Source organism: Cherax quadricarinatus, chromosome 21 (assembly GCF_038502225.1).
Source record: "Cherax quadricarinatus isolate ZL_2023a chromosome 21, ASM3850222v1, whole genome shotgun sequence".
Classification (NCBI taxonomy): domain Eukaryota; kingdom Metazoa; phylum Arthropoda; class Malacostraca; order Decapoda; family Parastacidae; genus Cherax; species Cherax quadricarinatus.
In genome coordinates this window covers 15,919,097-15,939,907 of record NC_091312.1, presented here as the reverse complement: position 1 = coordinate 15,939,907, position 20,811 = coordinate 15,919,097, and the positions used below count along the sequence as shown (strand labels likewise).

Here is a 20,811-nt window from a genome sequence, read left to right as displayed (position 1 = left end):
GGAGGAGGAGGAGGAGGAGGAGGACGAGGAGGAGGAGGAGGAGGAGGAGGAGGAGGAGGAGGAGGAGGAGGAGGAGGAGGAGGAGGAGGAGGAGGAGGAGGAGGAGGAGGAGGTGGAGGAGGAGGAGGAGGAGGAGGAGGAGGAGGAGGAGGAGGAGGAGGAGGAGGAGGAGGAGGAGGAGGAGGAGGAGGAGGAGGAGTAGGAGGAGGAGGAGGAGGAGGAGGAGGAGGAGGAGGAGGAGGAGGAGGAGGAGGAGGAGGAGGAGGAGGAGGAGGAGGAGGAGGAGGACCAGGAGGAGGAGGAGGAGGAGGAGGAGGAGGAGGAGGAGGACGAGGAGGAGGAGGAGGAGGAGGAGGAGGAGGAGGAGGAGGAGGAGTAGGAGGAGGAGGAGGAGGAGGAGGAGGAGGAGGAGGAGGAGGAGGAGGAGGAGGAGGAGGAGGAGGAGGAGGAGGAGGAGGAGAAGAAGGAGGAGGAGAAGAAGGAGGAGGAGAAGAAGGAGGAGGAGAAGAAGGAGGAGGAGAAGAAGGAGGAGGAGAAGAAGGAGGAGGAGAAGAAGAAGGAGGAGAAGAAGAAGAAGAAGAAGAAGAAGAAGAAGAAGGAGGAGGAGGAGGAGGATTGTTTGTTTGTTTTTGTAAACAAGTTTTGTAAACAATATATTGATAATTATGTTTGTGTGCTTATTGTGTTGTATACAACGAGTGTATATATATACATTGCACCTTACTTTGGTCTCATAGGCCACATAAGTTATGTGAAAAAATAAAATAGTGAAAAAAACAAAAAACCTTCAATTACAAGTAAACTAAAGTTTACCGGGTGAGCGGCAGTCGCCGCTGTTTCCATACGCGGCTCATTTTCTGCAAACTTCACGGCTCTATATCTCGGTAAGTACCGATGGCAAAAATTTTTTTTTTGGACTAAAACACTCAGAAAAATAATCTTAACATTTTCATAAGAAAAAATAATTTTTTTTTTTTTTGAATATTTGGCGACATAATGACAGTTTCAGAGAGGGGCCTGAAACAGTCAAAGGGTTAAAAAAACAAAATGCTTTGCATAAATCAAAAGTCTTGAGTCATAGGAATATCAAAGCTCAAGCAAAGAGCTCTTAAGTCTTCATAATTATAGCTCTTAATCAAGGGAATTTGATCTGTGCTTCAGTTTCCCGAATTGAGCCTGAATGCCTTCCATCCCCCTCCCCACAGGCACTGTATAATCCTTAAGAGTTTAGTGTTCCCACATCATAATAATTCATAATTATAACAATGCTTGCATATCAACATTTTATATCTGGCTGGTGCTGCATGACCCATATGGGTTTAACATCTTGTGAATGTAATAACAATATGGCATTGTATACAATGTAGATGTATAATTTTGCAACGGGAAAAATGAAAAAAATAATAAGTAGCACCACAAAGCAGGAAAAACTGATCCATAACATGCATTGAACTCCCATCTAAATTTTAAACTTAGTTTAAAAATGATATCTCAGCATTAAATTATTTTAACTTGTCAACAAAGATTACAGCTTTTGTCCTACAATACATATTCACAAGACGTTTGATTAAGCTGTCAACAATTAAAGACACAGAAAGTCTGCCTCCTTATCTAATTTTAAATTTCCAGTAATAAAAAACATAATGTAACTGTCAGTGATTGTCACTGAAGTGAAATAATCTATTAAATTGTAACTAAGAAAACAATTACACTTCATTATAACATCAGCAGTGAAAATCATGAATCATTTTTATCTTCCAATACCTTACTTTTAAACAGTAGTCTTCTTTCCCTAGTGCTAAGTATTCCAATGGTGTTTCCATCATAACACTTCGAATGAAAAACTTGTAGAAAATTAAACAGAAATATCTCTTTCTGTAAAGAAAAAAATATTCTAGCAATATTTATTTTTTTAAGCTAAAACAGTATGAACCATTATAAGAAAATATTCAACAAATATATTAGATATGGAGACACTATAATCATCTGCTAGTCTAGCATTTCAATATTTCTGGATAAAACAATTTTACAATAATTATTCAGACAGTGCAAAAATGTATTACAAACATAGGAATGCTTTTATAAAAATGTTTAACTGTATGGAGTATCAAATATCCACTTAAAAAAAATTCAACATCAAAAAACATTTAAAAAAAATTTTACGTACTCTGCAGCGAGAATAATAAAATGCTCCCTGGATCACTAAAATTCAAACATTCTGTATTTGCAGTGTTGTGTGACCCACATATGTTTAGTGCTGCTTTTTTTTTTTAATATAGTACAGCACATTCACATCTTATTATAAATTCTGTCACTGTATAACAAAAATCTCATCCACAAGACATATACTATGACTTTATTTTTCAACTTTAGTGACACAATACACTTACAACATCTTTCAGATGTGCACTGTCAATTACTCAATCCCGCATTCACCTAATACAGTACTCAGCGTGCAATGAGCATTCCTTAATCTCCATATAACACTCTTTGAATTTCATAATCACCTACCAAAATGTTCCTCTAATAAACTTGTAATCTATTTCGTGTTCTGCTGAATTCAACAGAATTCAATTAAGACTTTCCAGGAAACTAACACTTAAAGCATCACTTTTCACACTTTTATCTGTTACAAGTTAAGCCCTTTAAATGGTAAGACAACTGCTCATCCTCAATACACTTTGTTTTTAATGGCTACAAAGCTGCTGATAAGCTTTGAAGTTTTTACATTGCAGATCATATAAAAAGGCATAATGGCAATTAGAATAAAAAGGACTAAGCACCTGACATTCTTCCTCGCCTTAAAGCTTCAGTAGTTGACACATTGGTAACTTTTGTGTATCTATTTCCATTCAACCATAGGTTTTGTCCTTTACAGCTGACAAACTTGAATTTATATAACTATCACATTGAAGAATTGAGACACTTATGCAACACATGGGAATCTTTATTGAAGAAACGTTTCGCCACACAGTGGCTTCATCAGTCCAATACAAAGTAGAAGTGGGTAAGGAGAGTAGAAGTTTGAGGTAATCAGTCCCTCAACCTGGAATCGATGTGTTCAGTCCATCACTCTTGTAGGAAGTGCAGCATAGGGCCAGAGAGGTGGCTTATATACTGCAGTATATAAGGCCAGAGATATGGCTTATATACTCTGGCCCAGTATATGGGCCAGAGAGGTGGCTTATATACTGCAGTATATAAGCCACCTCTCTGGCCCTATGCTGCACTTCCTACAAGAGTGATGGACTGAACACATCGATTCCAGGTTGAGGGACTGATTACCTCAAACTTCTACTCTCCTTACCCACTTCTACTTTGTATTGGACTGATGAAGCCACTGTGTGGCGAAACGTTTCTTCAATAAAGATTCCCATGTGTTGCATAAGTGTCTCAATTCTTCAACTTGTCGGTTTTCATAACCATTCATCACAACTATCACATTACACATTCACAACTTTTCCCTCAGACATTAGCGAAGTTGCTACATTTCATTTAATCTTCTGATGTATAACATTCCTCCCATGTTCTGCTGTGCTATTCAGAGTTACTAGCAAATAACTCTTGTATTAGTTACTTTTTATTCCAGGTATGCTCTAGTCAAATGTTACTCTGGATATATGACTAAGTAACAAGCTTATATTCTGTTCAATCCATACAAGAGTTAACTCACCCTTGTCAAGAAATACTGTTTCCTATACAGCCACATCCCAAGATTTTCAAGAGTTACATTCCTAGATGTCCAGCAAATCAAAAGTCCTCAAATAACATAAAATTATGTCTACACAATCATTTTTCAGATTTATATTCACTTTGTATTTTGGAGGTCTTATCTCTCTAGATATATTTATACATCCATTAAAGTTCCTCTTTATAAGAAAGAATAAGCAGAATCAAAACAGATTTGGCATGAAAAATTCAATGAACACATTTTGAATGAAATCTTATTGTTAAGTTTTCAATGTAGGGGTGGTAGGCAATACAAAAAAAAAAAAAGAAAATAAACACAAAGTCCTTGTGATTAATCAGATTTATTCACACATTGTTCAATAAAATGTTAGATAATTAAATTCTGCGAATTAGGGAGGGCCGGCTGTATCTGATCGAGTATTTTTTTTTTTTCCGTTGCTTGGAGAATTCAATATAAAATAAATCTTATATACAACAACTGCACAACTACTGCTATGCAGGTACTTGCATCAAAGGGACTAGCAACAATCATACCACATTTTCTACTGCAGAAAATGTTTTGGTTGTTAAGACTGATTCACCTATTAATGGTTTTAGGTAAAAGGTTGTAAGTTTCAGGCCCACATAGTTATCAACCAGCAGAGCCAGCACATCTATGTGAATGTTTTAATACACTGTATCTACATCTATTCCAAAGTGAAATATAATAAAACTATGAATAGAGTATGTATACTTGCTCAGGATACAAGTCATAAAGTAGGATTTGTTCAGATCCTAAAATATCCTGATCTAGGCTGTCTTGGAAACAAAGTGTCCTTACCTTGTTATCTAATAAAATGAAGAGCCATACTAATCCAAAAACATTTTCATGACTACTTTAAGCTGCTGATTTGCTTTATATAAAACTCGTAAATCAAATTACTTATTTAAGCGCCTGTATTTTATTTTATTTCAGAGCCTGTTTTAATCATGGGGTACATTTTGTATAGATCAATTTGCAAACTAAGAATATACCTCCTGCACTTATAATCTTTCCCTGTGCAACTTCATAGTTAGACAATTATTACTATGAAGGTAAAATCTCTTTCCATGAAGATAAAGTGAGTACAGATTGGCCATCACTAATCTGGCAATCAGTAATCTGGTTCCATCAGTAATCCAGCACTAACTTCGGCTAGCATAATTCAAAATTTCTGGGTTGCCTCGCCAACCAGCCACTACTGTTTGGTGGCACTACTTGCTGCATAAGTCATTCCAATTTCTTTTTCTCCATTTATTGTTATAACCTCACTTTTAGCCCTAGCCATGGTTCCAATGAATAAAAGAAATGGTTCTCATTGTGTAAAGCACATACACCTTACATTGTCCATAAAAGATAAGATGGCTTTGAAGCCACTGTCGGTCGCCATGAGCTCAGCTCACTCAGAAAAGCTGTGACTGGTAAATTTGGGCCTACATATGAAAGAATAGATCTGAGGGTAAGTGTGCACTTTATAAAAAAAAATCCTGCAGCATGCAGTGCATAATGAGAAAATGGTAATTGTGCTTTTGATGTAAAACAGCAACTTTTGTGGTGTATTTTTGTATGGTTGTATTCTCATTTTTTTGGTTTCATTTGATGGAATGGAAGATATATTACAGAAAAGATATAATTTTGGTTTCATGCTGGAAAGTACCTTAAAACTGAGCTCAAAGTAGTGGAAATGTTTGATTTTTGCCGATGTTCAAGAGTAAACAAATGACGTTACCGTCCAATACATGTCCAACTGGCTAGTCTAATACTCAGTCATGAATGGGTTGACATTATTTATACAATTATTACAATAATGCAATAGTCTGCATAACAGGTGCTCCAACTGATTTGAACAACTATAGCCCTATATCAAACTTGCCCTTACTTTCTAAAATATTCAAAAATATAATACACAAATGATTTTACTCCTACCTTATATCGAACAACATACTTAACCCCTGCCAGTTTGGGACCAGACCAAAAAAAAAGTACGAATGATGCTATTATACAAATGCTTGAACTAATATATACAGCCCTCGATAAAAATGAATATCCTCTGGGGCTCTTCACTGACCTACAGAAAGCATTTGATACAGTGGACCACAATCTCCTGCACCTAAAATTAAATCATGGCATCAGAGGACATTCCCGCGATTACCTAAAATCTTATCTTAATGATAGATACCAGTATGTATGTATATGCAAATGAGTCAACTCCACTATCCAGCCTGTAGTAGTCAGAGTGCCCCAGGGTAGTGTCATAGGCCCACTCCTCTTTCTCATCTACATCAATGATCTCCCCAATGTATCCCAACTCCTTAAACCAGTTCTATTTGCAGATGACACTACTTATGTCTACTCCCATTCAAACCCAGCTATACTTAGAGATACCGTAAACAACGAGCTGCTAAAAATATATACAGTGGTACTTCAAGTTACGAACTTAATTTGTTCCAGAAGGCTGTTTGAGTGCTGATACCAAATGAATTTGTTCCCATAAGGAATAATGTAAATTAGATTAGTCTGTTTCAGACCCCCAAAAATACACTTACAAAAGCACTTGCAAAAATACACTTACATAATTGTTCGAGTTGGGAGCTGTTCAAAACTCGAGGTACCACTGTACTTGGATGATGACCAACAAACTCGCTCTCAACACAGAGAAAACATACTTCATGCTGTTTGGAAAGAGAGCCTTAAATATCCAACTTAATATATCAATAATTGGCTCCCCTATTTCCAGACACAGTGAGGGTAAATTTCTAGGTCTTCTCCTTGACTGTAATCTTAAATTTTACACACACATCCAACATATATCCAAGAAAATTTCCAAATCAGTAGGCATCCTTACCAAGGTATGATACTATGTACCCCAAACAACACTCCTTACCCTATAACGCTCATTAATACAGTGGACCCCCACCTTACGAACACATCGCATTACGTTAAATCCACCATACAAAGCATTTGAACGCAAAAATTTTGCCTCACCTCACGATAAAAAACTCGCCTTACATGATTCGTCTGGGACATGTCCCACAAGTGGCCTCAGCGCCAGTGTTTACAAGCCAGCCAGTGCGGTTGCATCTATGCATACATTCGGTACATTTCACATTATCCCAGTGTTTTTAGTGCTTGTAACTGCAAAATAAGTCACCATGGACCCCAAGAAAGCTTCTAGTGCCATCCCTGTGGTAAAAAGGGCAAGAATTAGTATGGAATTGAAAAAAGAGATTAAGGAAATGTGTGCAAAGTGGGTTGAACTGCAAGTCATGTTGGCAACCTGTACAATGACAATGTTATGGCCCATTTTAGGAAAGTCTTAAAGGAATGGGAGGTACAGAGCTCTATGGACAGATCTGTTGTGCAACAGAGGTCCAGTGACTCTCAAGCTGGTCCTAGTGGCATTAAAAGAAGGGAAGTAACCCCAAAAAAGGACTTGCTACCTCAAGTCCTAATGGAAGGAGATTCCCCTTCTAAACAATAACACTCTCCCCTCCTCCCATCCCATCAATCATCACCAGATCTTCAATAAAGGTAAGTGTCATGTATTCTATTCTTAGTAGAGTAGTAATTGTGCATGTCTTCTTCAGTTTGTGTGTATTAAAATTAGTATTTCATGTGGTAAAATTTTTTTTTTCATACTTTGGGGTGTCTTGCATGGATTAATTTGATTTCCATTATTTCTTATGGGGATAATTAAGTCGCCTTATGGTAATTTCGGCTTATGATGAGCTCTCAGGAATGGATTAATATTGTAAGGCAAGGGTCCACTGTATATCCCTACCTCACCTATGGTATTTGTGCCTGGGGATTAACCACCTGAAACCTTTAATAACTCAACAAAAAGCTGCTGTGTGGATGATTACCAGTTCCTGTGCTATACAGCACACCCCACCACTTTTCAAAAGCCTGAACTTACTAAATATACGAGACGTACACTCATATTATTGAGCCTACTACATATACAGAACATTAAACTCTAATATAAACCCTCCACTTAAACTTCTCCTTGATAGCTACAACAGAATGCATAATCACACTACAAGGCACAAGGCACTCTTCAACATCCCTTGTGTCAGTCTCACACTATGCAAAAATGCAGTGCACATAAAGGGCCCACTACCTGAACTGGTAAAGGATCTCCTGACTACTTATAAATTTAGGACATTGCTTAAAAATCATTTCATCTCTCAATACTAACCAAAACAACTTCTAATCAGTTAATACAGTATATGACCTCTAGTCTATTAAACATCTGCCAATCCATGAAATATTACTGCTTGAGCCATTAATACTGTTTCTATTATAAGTAACTTCAAGATTATTATTCTCATAAACCTCCACCTTGAATACCTCACATTAATATTAAGATTAAATAAAGATTTTAATAAGAGTTAACCACTCTTATTTTGTCTAGATTTAAGTAATTATGTACATACTAGGATTAGTCTGCCCGAAATGCCCTGGTATGATAGTGACTTTCTTTGTACTTAGCAAACCAAAATTGTAATTACACACTGTAACCTTTACAAAGAAATAAAATCTTTATTCTTTATTTTTATTTATTTTTTTGTGTGAATAAAAATTCAAAATGGAGAGCAAGTGTAATATAAGAGGGGCCTGGAGACATGACTATTGAATAGAGAAAATGTTATTTTAGTGCCAGGAATGTCTGCACTGTTTATCCTGAACCCTATTTTGAAATTGGCATCACTTGAAATTTGTGTTAAATTGGCCAAATTACCAATTTCTGACCATTTTATTGGGTAGTTGAAATAGGTAAATGGGTGGTTTCTTGTACTCAGCTGACAGAATAAAAAGAATACTAGTGAAATAGCTATGAGTTTGGTAGACCGGAACAATGGAATGGGCCAAAAATAGGGCCTAAAGTGGGTGAAATTGCCAATGCATAAATATCGCCATTGTGTTAACTGTATTCTAACCTAACCACTCTGTAATCTGGCAAAATCACTAATGCGGCACCATACATGTCCCGATGATGCTGGATTAGTGATGGTCAACCTGTACTTCCATTATATTAAAATTATAAAACAATCACACACTCAAGGCAAAATGTGAACATATTTTTAAATACTGAGGTGTATAAGAAACAAAAGCAGTGAAGATTATAAACTCTCACTATCTGCAAAAAAATCAGTCAAGTGCATAGCATGTTTAACCTGTAAACGGTCCAAACGTATATATACGTTTTTTCAACATTTGAAAGTATGTAAAAAAAGTAGATCTTCTTTTTGTTTTTTTACATTTGAAAATGTATAAAAAAACTTTGATCTACTTTTTTTTTTGTTATATTTGAAAATATGTAAAAAAAGGTGAGTGGTGCATTGAGGTATATGTGGAGTCAAAAAATGTTATCTATGGAGGCAAAGAAGGGAATGTATGAAAGTATAGTAGTACCAACACTCTTATATGGATGTGAAGCTTGGGTGGTAAATGCAGCAGCGAGGAGACGGATTGGAGGCAGTGGAGATGTCCTGTTTAAGGGCAATGTGTGGTGTAAATATTATGCAGAAAATTCGGAGTGTGGAAATTAGGAAAAGGTGTGGAGTTAATAAAAGTATTAGTCAGAGGGCAGAAGAGGGGTTGTTGAGGTGGTTTGGTCATTTAGAGAGAATGGATCAAAGTAGAATGACATGGAAAGCATATAAATCTATAGGGGAAGGAAGGCGGGGTAGGGGTCGTCCTCGAAAGGGTTGGAGAGAGGGGGTAAAGGAGGTTTTGTGGGCAAGGGGCTTGGACTTCCAGCAAGCGTGCATGAGCGTGTTAGATAGGAGTGAATGGAGACGAATGGTACTTGGGACCTGACGATCTGTTGGAGTGTGAGCAGGGTAATATTTAGTGAAGGGATTCAGGGAAACCGGTTATTTTCATATAGTCGGACTTGAGTCCTGGAAATGGGAAGTACAATGCCTGCACTTTAAAGGAGGGGTTTGGGATATTGGCAGTTTGGAGGGATATGTTGTGTATCTTTATATGTGTATGCTTCTAAACTGTTGTATTCTGAGCACCTCTGCAAAAGCAGTGATAATGTGCGAGTGTGGTGAAAGTGTTGAATGATGATGAAAGTATTTTCTTTTTGGGGATTTTCTTTCTTTTTTGGGTCACCCTGCCTCGGTGGGAGACGGCCGACTTGTTGAAAAAAAAAAAATGTAAAAAAATGTAGATCTACTTTTGTAGCACTACACATGTGAACGTAGATCTGCTTGGACCGTTTACGGGTTAACTATCTATTAATAAGGTAAAAGACCGAGCTTGTATAATAGTTAACAAAGTGAAACAAAGGGTGAATTATGATGATCTAACTTGAGTAGAATTATATGAGAGCAGTAATTAAAAACTAAAAGCACACGATACTGCTTATGATTAACAATGTGATAAGAAACAAAATAGAAACCTGTCATGAGGGAAATTAAGCTTTGGTGAGAAAATGCTGACATGTTAAAAAAAAATATTATTTGTGCCTTTTTTTCCCACATTCAAAACATGACACTGAAAATAATGGAAATTGATGGGTATGGATAACTTAAGTAACCATAAATTATAAATAAGAGCTAATCAGCAGAAAATATTTATATATAGAATTCTGTACAGATACATTCTCACAGATTTTAAATTTGTACCAAATTTTAAATAAAGAAGAATCCTAGGTGCAAATCTGAACAGCAATTCATTATGTAGTCCTAATAGCAACTATCACTGCAGCAAAGCTAAAAATATTCAGGATTACTTTCATTTTCTAATATTTTTTCTTCACACAAAAATATGCAAGTACACTTTTATTCAAATTATGCCAAACATTGACAAAAAATATTCAAATAAATCTCCAGAGTATGATTTTCACTGACGTGGTGCCCTGCAACTCTTTTATTTACAATACATAAATAAATTGTGCACCTCAGCCACCTAGAATCAAGTTAATCTTTTTCATGCACAATGTTATATATCATATCATTATCATCATCATCATCATCACTACCACATTTTCCACTTTCATAGGAAAAGCACCTGTCATAAAACTGACAGTGATCAATCATTAGAAACTTCATGGATGGGATGTGCCAGTGACTGTAAAGCAATATTATGGTTAACTAGATCCTACGCAGCTGTGGCAGTGATGCAGCTTGGTAGAGAGACAACTCGAGCAAAACCTAGGACTTAATTACCTGTATCACAGTTGTGGCAACTCCAAAAATCACCACTGGTAAAGAACACCAGACAGTGAATTAGAGTACTTCCTCAATGGCTTTAGAAATCTGACCAAGCTATGACTTTTTTAGCTCGATCACATGACACAAGTGATTTTCCACTAGGATGCCATGCACATGCCACGACACAGGCTCTGCAAGAGAAAGAACGAAACAATATAAAAAATTTTAATGCATGTATATTGTATATACCTTCAATTGCATACCAGTACTTTACTTTTTAAAAGAAAACTACACCAACAGTTCATCAATTTGGAAGTGAGCATTCCTTCACAAACAAAAACTTATTAAGTGATTTTGCTGGCAATACCTAAGCTGCTTACTATGCACATCAGCAGGTATTAAGTGTAGCTCACTGTTTTCTTTATATTACAAAAGAGAAATATAGAAGCATGGGCAGCCTATGAAAGTGACGCACAAGCTAGCAGCGTTAGTGCACCAGTGTTCAATGCCAAACACACATACAATTCTCCTCTCATGCCATGATGTGCAGAATTCTATATAGACTCAGACTCCTGGTGCTTACTGTAAACAGAACTGAGTTACTGCCTTTCAAGCTTTAAAGAGACAGATAAGGTGAGCACCATTATTTGCCAGGCAGACCCTAATCACATTAAAAACATGTGTGGTAGATATCCCCATCTATTAAGTGTCGGTAGTTAGTAGGCGGGGCAGGACAAGGAAATGGTTGGAGAGTAAGGCATGAGGGTAACACAGTCTGTCTCCTCTCCTTAATCTAGCTTACTGTACTCACCCTCCCTTCCCACATCGTAATAAATTAAACAGAAATATTTGTTTACAGTATCCTATGCAGCTATGATTTACATTTCATATTAAAAATTTTAAAAGAGTTATAAAATACTGTTCTATACAGATCAGTCTCAGCAATGGGAACAGTGGCCAATCTGGCAAATCTACAATGATCCCTGTTATGGATCTGTTATGCTTTTGATTATGATCTCCTGGAACCTGAGCAGGTCTACTTGAAGCTGGACCAAGTCTGCTGCATCACGATTTTTTCTGTTAGCTGAAGTGTGTCCAATAGGTTTTCCATACAACTGACTACATCTGTTTCACTGAGATTTCCTTTGTTAGCAGTGGTATGTGTGTGTGTGTTCAAATCCACTATATCGAGATCTTGTTAAGTAGCAGTAGTGTGCAAGTCCAGTAAGATCTGCTTACAATAGACCATGTTCACTGCATTGAAAATTACGATACAATGGATTTTCATTCAAACAGTCACCCAGTTTTCCCCATAAGTCCATTATATCAAGGTTTCAGTGGGTGTTATCAAATTCATTTGCATATTTAAAATGGAATATGGTTACTTAGTGTTATATCAGTTTATTGTAATACTAAGAATTTTTAATGATACTTATTATTAATCAGAGGTAGGATTTTTTTGTCATTAACATACAAAATTAAGTGCAATATACAGACACAGTATTAATGTCTCTGAATTTCACACTAAGTGGTTAAGAAATTAACCTCTCAAAGACTGAGTTGAGAATACTTACGAGTGCTCTCTCAGAGTTTTCTCAAGTTTGCCAGTATTAACATTCCATGTAAAGACACCACCATCCCCACTCCCTGCTGCAACATAAGATGCATCAGGAGAAAATGTTGCTCTTGTGTAGTCTGCCCCTACATGGAAGCCATCACCACTGTGAAAAATAAAAGTATGTTCAATCTTGTTTTCAAGCCCACTAACAATTCTATTCAATACATTCTATCCATTTGTAATACTCCTCTGAAATGTATTTCACAGTATTAATTTTTTTTTGACATATCTATCCTATAGTAGTACATTGGTAGACAGCAATCACCCAGGGAGGTACTACCGTCCTGCCAAGTGAGTGTAAAATGAAAACCTGTAATTGTTTTACATGATGGTAGGACTGCTGGTGTCTTTTTTCTCTCTCATAAACATGCAAGATTTCAGGTACGTCTTGTTACTTCTACATACATTTAGGTCACATTGCACATACATGTACACGTTTATATATACACACTCATCTGAGTTTTCTTTGATTTTATCTTAATAGTTCTTGTTCTTATTGCTTTTCCTTTTTCATCCATAGGGAAGTGGAATAAGAATCTTTCTCCATAAGCAATGTGTGTTGTAAAAGTCAACTAAAATGCTGGGAACAATGGACTAGTAACCCCTTTTCCTGTATAGCCTACTAAAAAGGAAAAAGAAAAACATCAAAGTGGGATGTTTAAATGTGTGTGGATGTTGTGCAAATGATAAGAAAAAAATGATTGTGGATGTTATGAATGAGAAGAAGCTGGATGTCCTGGTTTTAAGTGAAACAAAGCTGAAGCAGGTGGGAGAGTTTCAGTGGGAAGAAACAAATGGGATTAGGTGAGGGGTTTCAAATAGAGCTAAAGTAGGAGTAGCAATATTGTTGAAAGAAAAGTTATGGCAGGAAAAAAGGGAGTATAAATGTATTAATTAAAAAATTATGTGCAGTAAAATGAGGGTTGGATGTGAGAAGTGGGTTATAGTAAGCGTTTATGCACCTGGGGAAGAAAGAAGTATAGAGAAGAGAGAGAGATTTTGGGAAATGTTGAGTAATTGCATGGGGAGTTTTGAATCAGGTGTGAGAGTACTTGTGGTTGGGGATTTCAGTGCTAAAGTGGGTAAAAATGTTGGGGAGGAAGTAGTAGGTTAATTTGGGTTGCCAGGGGTAAATGAAATTGGGGAGCCTTTAATTGAGCTAAAATGTAGAAAGAGGTTTGGTAATAAGTAATACATATTTTATGAAAAAGAGGATAAATAAGTATACAAGGAATGATACAGCACATAATAAAAGTAGTTTGTTACAGTATGTATTGGTGGATGAAAGGTTGATGGGTAGGCTTCAGGTTGTACATGTTTATAGAGGGGCAACTGATATATCGGATATTACAACCCAGGAGTCCAAAAAGCCTGTTATCCTGGGTGTAAAGGGAGCAAAATAAACACAGCAGAAAAACTTTTGACATATATTATCCTTCACCAATTTAGAACAGAAGTTTTTTTTTTTTTCAACAAGTCGGCCATCTCCCACCGAGGCAGGGTGACCCAAAGAGAAAGAAAATCACCAGAAAGAAAATACTTTCATCATCATTCACACTTTCACCTCACTCACACATAATCATTGTTTTTGCAGAGGTGCCCAAAATACAACAGTTTAGAAGTATATACGTATAAAAATACACAATATACCTCTCCAAACTGCCAATATCCCAAATCCCTCCTTTAGAGTGCAGGCATTGTACTTCCCATTTCCAGGACTCAAGTTCGGTTATATAAAATAACCGGTTTCCCTGAATCCCTTCACTAAATATTACCCTGCTCACATTCCAACAGATCGTCAGGTCCCAAATATGTACCATTTGTCTTCATTCACTCCTATCTAACACGCTCACGCACGCTTGCTAGAAGTCCAAACCCCTCGCCCACAACACCTCCTTTACCCCCCTCCATCCAACCTTTTCGAGGACGACCCCTACCCCACCTTCCTTCCCCTACAGATTTATACGCTCTCCATGTCATTCTACTTTGATCCATTCTCTCTAAATGACCAAACCACCTCAACAAACCCTCTTTAGCCCTCTGACTAATACTTTTATTAAGTCCACACCTTCTCCTAATTTTCACACTGAATTTTCTGCATAATATTTACACCACACATTGCTCTTAGACACATCTCCACTGCCTCCAACTGCCTCCTCGCTGCAACATTCACAACCCAAGCTTCACACCCATATAAGAGTGTTGGTACTACTATACTTTCATACATTCCCTTCTTTGCCTCCATAGATAACATTTTTTGCTTCCACATATACCTCAATGCACCACTCACTTTTTTTCCTTCATCAATTCTATGATTAACCTCATCCTTCATAAATCCATCTGGTGACACGTCAACTCCCAAATATCTGAAAACATTCACTTCTTCCATACTACTCCTCCCAAATTTGATATCCAATTTTTCTTTATCTAAATCATTTGATACTCTCATCACCTTACTCTTTTCTATGTTCACTTTCAACTTTCTACCTTTACACACATTCCCAAATTTGTCCACTAACCTTTGCAATTTTTCTTTAGAATCTCCCATAAGCACAGTATCATCAGCAAAAAGTAGCTGTGTCACTTCCCATTTTGTATTTAATTCCCCATACTTTAATCCCACTCCTCTTCCGAACACCCTAGCATTTACTTTTTTTACAACCCCATCTATAAATATATTAACCCTTTGACTGTCGCGGCCATATATATACGTCTTACGAGGTACCGTGTTTGACGTATATATACTCATAAATTCTAGCGGCTTCAAATCAAGCAGGAGAAAGCTGGTAGGCCTACATGTGAGAGAATGGGTCTGTGTGGTCATTGTGCACCATATAAAAAAAATCCTGGAGCACGCAGTGCATGACAAAAAAAAAAACTGACCGTTTTTTTTTAATTAAAATGCCGACTTTGTGGTCTATTTTCGTATAGTATTTATGGTTGTATTATCGTTTTCTTAGTCTCAATTGATAGAATGGAAAACATATTATAGAAATAGAGGTGATTTTGATTGATTTTACTATAAAAAGAACCTAGAAATGGAGCTCAAAGTAGGGGAAATGTTTGATTTTTGCCAATGTTCAAAAGTAAGCAAATGATGCCATTTTCCAGTAAATGTCCAACTAGCCATTCTAATATGCAGTCATGAATGGGGTGATGTTATTTATACAATTATTACAGTATTGCAGTAGTCTGCATAATAGTAAGTCTTCAATTTTTTGTTTGAATAAAAATTCAAAATAGAAAGCAAGAGTAATATCAGAGGGGCCTGGAGACATGACTGATGAACAAAGAAAATGTTATTTTAGAGCCAGGAATGTCTGCATTGTTCATTCTGGACCTTATTTTGAAATTGTCATATTTTTTAGTTTTCGTGAAATTGGCCAAATTGCAAATTTCTGACCACATTATTAGGTAGTTGAAATCGGTAAATGGGCAGTTTCTTGTACTCAATCGATAGAAAAAATGGAGTTCTAAAGAAATAGCTATGAGTTTGGGCGACTGGAACAATGGAATTAGCCAAAAATAGGGCTCAAAGTAGGCGAAATCGCCGATTTGTAAACAGCGCCGAGGTCGCTAAATTCGCGACAGCATAATTCCATCAGTTTTCCATCAAATTTCGTTTTTTTGGTGTCATTACAATTGGGAAAAGATTCTCTATCATTTCATAAGAAAAAATAATTTTTTTTTTTTTTTAAATTTTGCGACACCAGGAGACACCTCAGGATTAGGGGTTGCGACAGTCAAAGGGTTAACCCTTTGACTGTTTTCGACGTATAAATACGTCTTACGAGCCAATGTTTCTGACGTATATATACTCAATAATTCTAGCGGCTTCAAATCAAGCGGGAGAAAGCTGGTAGGCCCACATGTGAGAGAATGGGTCTGTGTGGTCAGTGTGCACCACATAAAAAAAATCCTGCAGCACACATTGCGTAATGAGAAAAAAAAATATCTGATCGTTTTTTTGGAATAAAACGCCGACTTTGAGGTGTATTTTCGTATAGTATTTATAGTTGTATTCGCGTTTTCATGGTCTTAGGTGATAAAATGGAAAACATATTACAGAAATAGAGATGATTTTCATTACTTTTACGATGAAAACGACCTTGAAACTGAGCTCAAAGTAGCGGAAATGTTCGATTTTTACCAATGTTCAAGAGTAAATAAATCACACCACACGTCCAATACACGTCAACTGGGGAGTCTAATATTCTTTCACTAGTGCACTGATATTATTTATACCATTTTTACAATAATGCAGTCGTCTGCATAACAGTAAATTTTGTATTTTTTTGTATGAATAAAAAATCAAAATAGAAAGCAATAATAATATAAGAGGGGCCTAGAGATGTGACTAATGAACAGAGCATATGTTATTTTAGTGCCACGAATGTCTATCTTGTTTATTCTGGACCCTATTTTGAAATTGGCATCTTTTTTAGTTTGCGTGAAATTGGCCAAATTGCCAATTTCTGACCACCATATTGGGTAGTCCAAATTAGTAAATGGGAGGTTTCTTGTACTCAGCTGATAGATAAAATGGAGTTCTAAAGAAATAGCTATGAGTTTGGTCAACTGGAACAATGGAATTGGCTGAAAATAGGGCTCAAAGTCGGCGAAATCGCCGATACGCATATGTCGCAGAAACCGCTAACTTCGCGGGAGCATAATTCCACGAGTTTTCGACCAAATTTCGAACTTTTGGTGTCATTACCATCGGGAAAAGATTCTCTATCATTTCACAAGAAAAAATATTTTTTTTTTTTTCAAAAATTGAGCGACATAGAATGACAGTTTCAGAGAGGGGCCTGAAACAGTCAAAGGGTTAAACAACCATGGTGACATTACACATCCCTGTCTAAGACCTACTTTTACCGGGAAGTAGTCTTCCTCTCTTCTATACACCCTAACCTGAGCCTCCCTATCCTCATAAAAACTCTTTACAGCATTTAGTAACTTACCACCTATTCCATATACTTGGAACATCTGCCACATTGCTCCCCTATCCACTCTATCATATGCCTTTTCTAAATCCATAAATGCAATAAAAACTTCCCTACCTTTATCTAAATACTGCTCACATATATGCTTCAATGTAAACACTTGATCTACACATCCCCTACCCACTCTAAAACCTCCTTGCTCATCCGCAATTCTACATTCTGTCTTGCCTCTAATTCTTTCAATAATAACCCTACTGTACACTTTTCCTGGTATACTCAGTAAACTTATTCCTCTATAATTTTTACAATCTCTTTTGTCCCCTTTCCCTTTATATAAAGGGACTATACATGCTCTCCGCCAATCCCTAGGTACCTTCCCATCTTTCATACATTTGTTAAACAAAAATACCAACCACTCCAACACTATGTCTCCCCCTGCTTTTAACATTTCTGTCATGAACCCGTCAGTTCCAGCTGCTTTACCCCCTTTCATTCTACGTAATGCCTCACGCACCTCCCCCACACTCACATCCTGCTCTTCTTCACTCCTAAAAGATGATATACCTCCCTGGCCAGTGCATGAAATTACCGCCTCCCTTTCTTCGTCAACATTTAAAAGTTCCTCAAAATATTCTCACCATCTACCCAGTATCTCCATCTCCCCATCTACTAACTCCCCTTCTCTGTTTTTAACTGATAAATCCATTTGTTCCCTAGGCTTTCTTAACTTGTTTAACTCCAAAATTTGTTCTTATTTTCATTAAAATTCCTTGACAGTGCCTCTCCCACTCTATCATCTGCTGTCCTTTTGCACTCTCTCACCACTCTCTTCACCTTTCTTTTACTCTCCATATACTCTACTCTTCTTATAACACTTCTGCTTTGTAAATACCTCTCATAAGCTACTTTTTTCTCTTTTATCACACCCTTTACTTCATCATTCCACCAATCACTCCTCTTTCCTCCTGCACCCACCCTCCTATAACCACAAACTTCTGCCCCACATTCTAATGCTGCATTTTTAAAACTATTCCATCCCTCTTCAACCCCCCCACTACTCATACCTGCACTAGCCTGCCTTTCTGCCAATAGTTGCTTATATTTCACCCAAATTTCCTCCTCCCTTAGTTTATACACTTTCACCTCCCTCTTACTTGTTCTTGCCATTTTCCTCTTATCCCATCTACCTATTACTCTAACTGTAGCTGCAACTAGATAATGATCCGATATATCAGTTGCCCCTCTATAAACGTGTACATCCTGGAGCCTACCCATCAACCTTTTATCCACCAATACATAATCTAACAAACTATACTTTCATTACGTGCTACATCATACCTTGTATATTTATATATCCTCTTTTTCATAAAACATGTATTACTTATTACGAAATCTCTTTCTACACATAGCTCAATTAAAGGCTCCCCATTTTCATTTACTCCTGGCACCCCAAATTTACCTACTACTCCCTCTACAACATTTTTTCCCACTTTAGCATTAAAATCCCCAACCACAAGTGCTCTCACACTTGGTTCAAAACTCCCCACGCAATTACTCAACATTTCCCAAAATCTCTCTCTCTACTCTATACTTCTCTCTTCCCCAGGTGCATAAACGCTTACTATAACCCACTTCTCACATCCAACCTTTATTTTACTCCACATAATCCTTGAATTAATACATTTATAGTCCCTCTTTTCCTGCCATAGCTTATCCTTCAACATTATTATTACTCCTTCTTTAGCTCTAACTCTATTAGAAACCCCTGACCTAATCCCATTTATTCCTCTCCACTGAAACTCACCCACCCGCTTCAGCTTTGATTCATTTAAAGCCAGGATATCCAACTTCTTCTCATTCATAACATCCACTATCATCTCTTTCTTATCATTCGCACAACATCCACGCACCTTCCAACTTCCCACTTTGACAATTTTCTTATTATTCTTTTAAGTTATTTTTTACAGGAAAAGGGGTTACTAGCCCATTGTTCCCGGCATTTTAGTTGACTTTTACAACAAGCATGGCTTACGGAGGAAAGATTCTTATTCCACTTCCCCGTGTATATAAAAGGAAAAGTAATTAGAACAAGAACTAAGATAAAATAAATAAACGTGTACATGTATGTTTTGTGTGACCTAAGTAGAAGTAGCAAGACGTACCTGTAATCTTGCATATTTATGAGACAGACAAAAGACACCAGCAATCCTACCATCATGTAAAACAATTACACTTGGCAGAACGGTAGTTCCTCCCTGGGTGGTTGCTGCCTACCAACCTACTACAGTAGTATGTACACTATATACACTATGTACAACAACAGGTATTAATGCACTCCACGGTAAGCAAGGCAGAACAGAAGCCACTAGAGAGCAGACAGTGCTTCAACCAGCTCTAGAATGGGAATGACAAGGGCAGACAGGCGAGTGGGACTCCTGGGTTGTAAAAACGGATCATTATTTAGTTGTACCTCTTCAAGGGGGCTCCTTGGCGTGGTGAAGAGGCTCTTGGTCTGAGGAATTAGACCTGTCGGTCTCCTTCCTCAGACCGAACCTAATTACCCCCCAATCCCCCCTTCCCTATCCCATCCTCCCCTTTTTTCCTTTCCTCCTCCTCCTCCCCACCCCTCCCTTTTGCCCTTCCACTTTTTGACCTTTGGAATTTTTCCCATAGGTGCACTAGTTCCAAGGTAGAGGAAAGGGTACCGGGGTCCATTCCATTCCATTGAGGTTCTTGGTGGTGGCGTAGTTTGCTGTGGAATCTGGATCGCCTGGGGATGTCCCGATCCCTCTCCGGTATACCGGAGGGTGGCTTTGAGTGACTTTTGGGCGACGGGTGTATCTCTGGAAGCCACCTTTCGGATTCCGGGGGTGGTGGCCAAAGGAGGCATGCTTTGTGGCGGATATCCGGCCGCCCTCTCTTTTGTCCACCGAGGTAGCTCGGCAGATGTGAGGTTGCTATCCCGGATTGCTGGTTTACTGGCATGAAAGGTAGGGTATGGCACGGGTTCCATGCTGCATCTGCACTACTTGCGATGCTGAGGTCCTCTTGGGCGCGGAGGGAGATTTCTGGCCCTTTCATTCCTCCTAGGAACTATCCTTCCCCAGTCCCCCCTATTTTTTATTCTTTTTTTTTTTTCTTTTCTTCTTTCTTTTTTTTTCTTAAAAACAAAAAGAAAGAAGTAACCTAACCATGGAGTACCCGATCCATGACCCCACTACCCCTGGGCCCCTTATTGTTACCACACCCCATTCTGACCTCGCCTCATCTTTTGGCCACTCTTCGGACACTCCTAAGGCCCCTGTACCTCTTGCTGGTACTGTTTCGTCACCCGCTTCAGGTGCCGGGGTTTCGACTGACTCCTTCGATTTG

At 37.8% G+C, this 20,811-nt stretch overlaps 1 protein-coding gene across 2 annotated transcripts in view; it reads right to left on the bottom strand.

The window, feature by feature from the left end:
- Positions 1-439: 439 nt before the first annotated feature.
- The window catches only part of Atg16 (Autophagy-related 16), a 161,323-nt gene continuing 140,951 nt past the window's right edge, over positions 440-20,811 (bottom strand). Inside the window, exons 12-14 of one of the 2 annotated variants that reach the window (XR_011392265.1) lie at positions 12,450-12,596; positions 10,891-11,066; positions 440-1,875 (exon numbers count right to left, since the gene is read on the bottom strand). Coding sequence is in view for 1 of the 2 variants with exons in the window: in XM_070087261.1 (XP_069943362.1) it covers positions 10,973-11,066; positions 12,450-12,596 (241 nt within the window). In the remaining variant the exon portion in view is untranslated. Of the gene's footprint in view, positions 1,876-3,330; positions 11,067-12,449; positions 12,597-20,811 lie in introns of those variants that run through there. The other variant, XM_070087261.1, reaches the window with a different exon arrangement.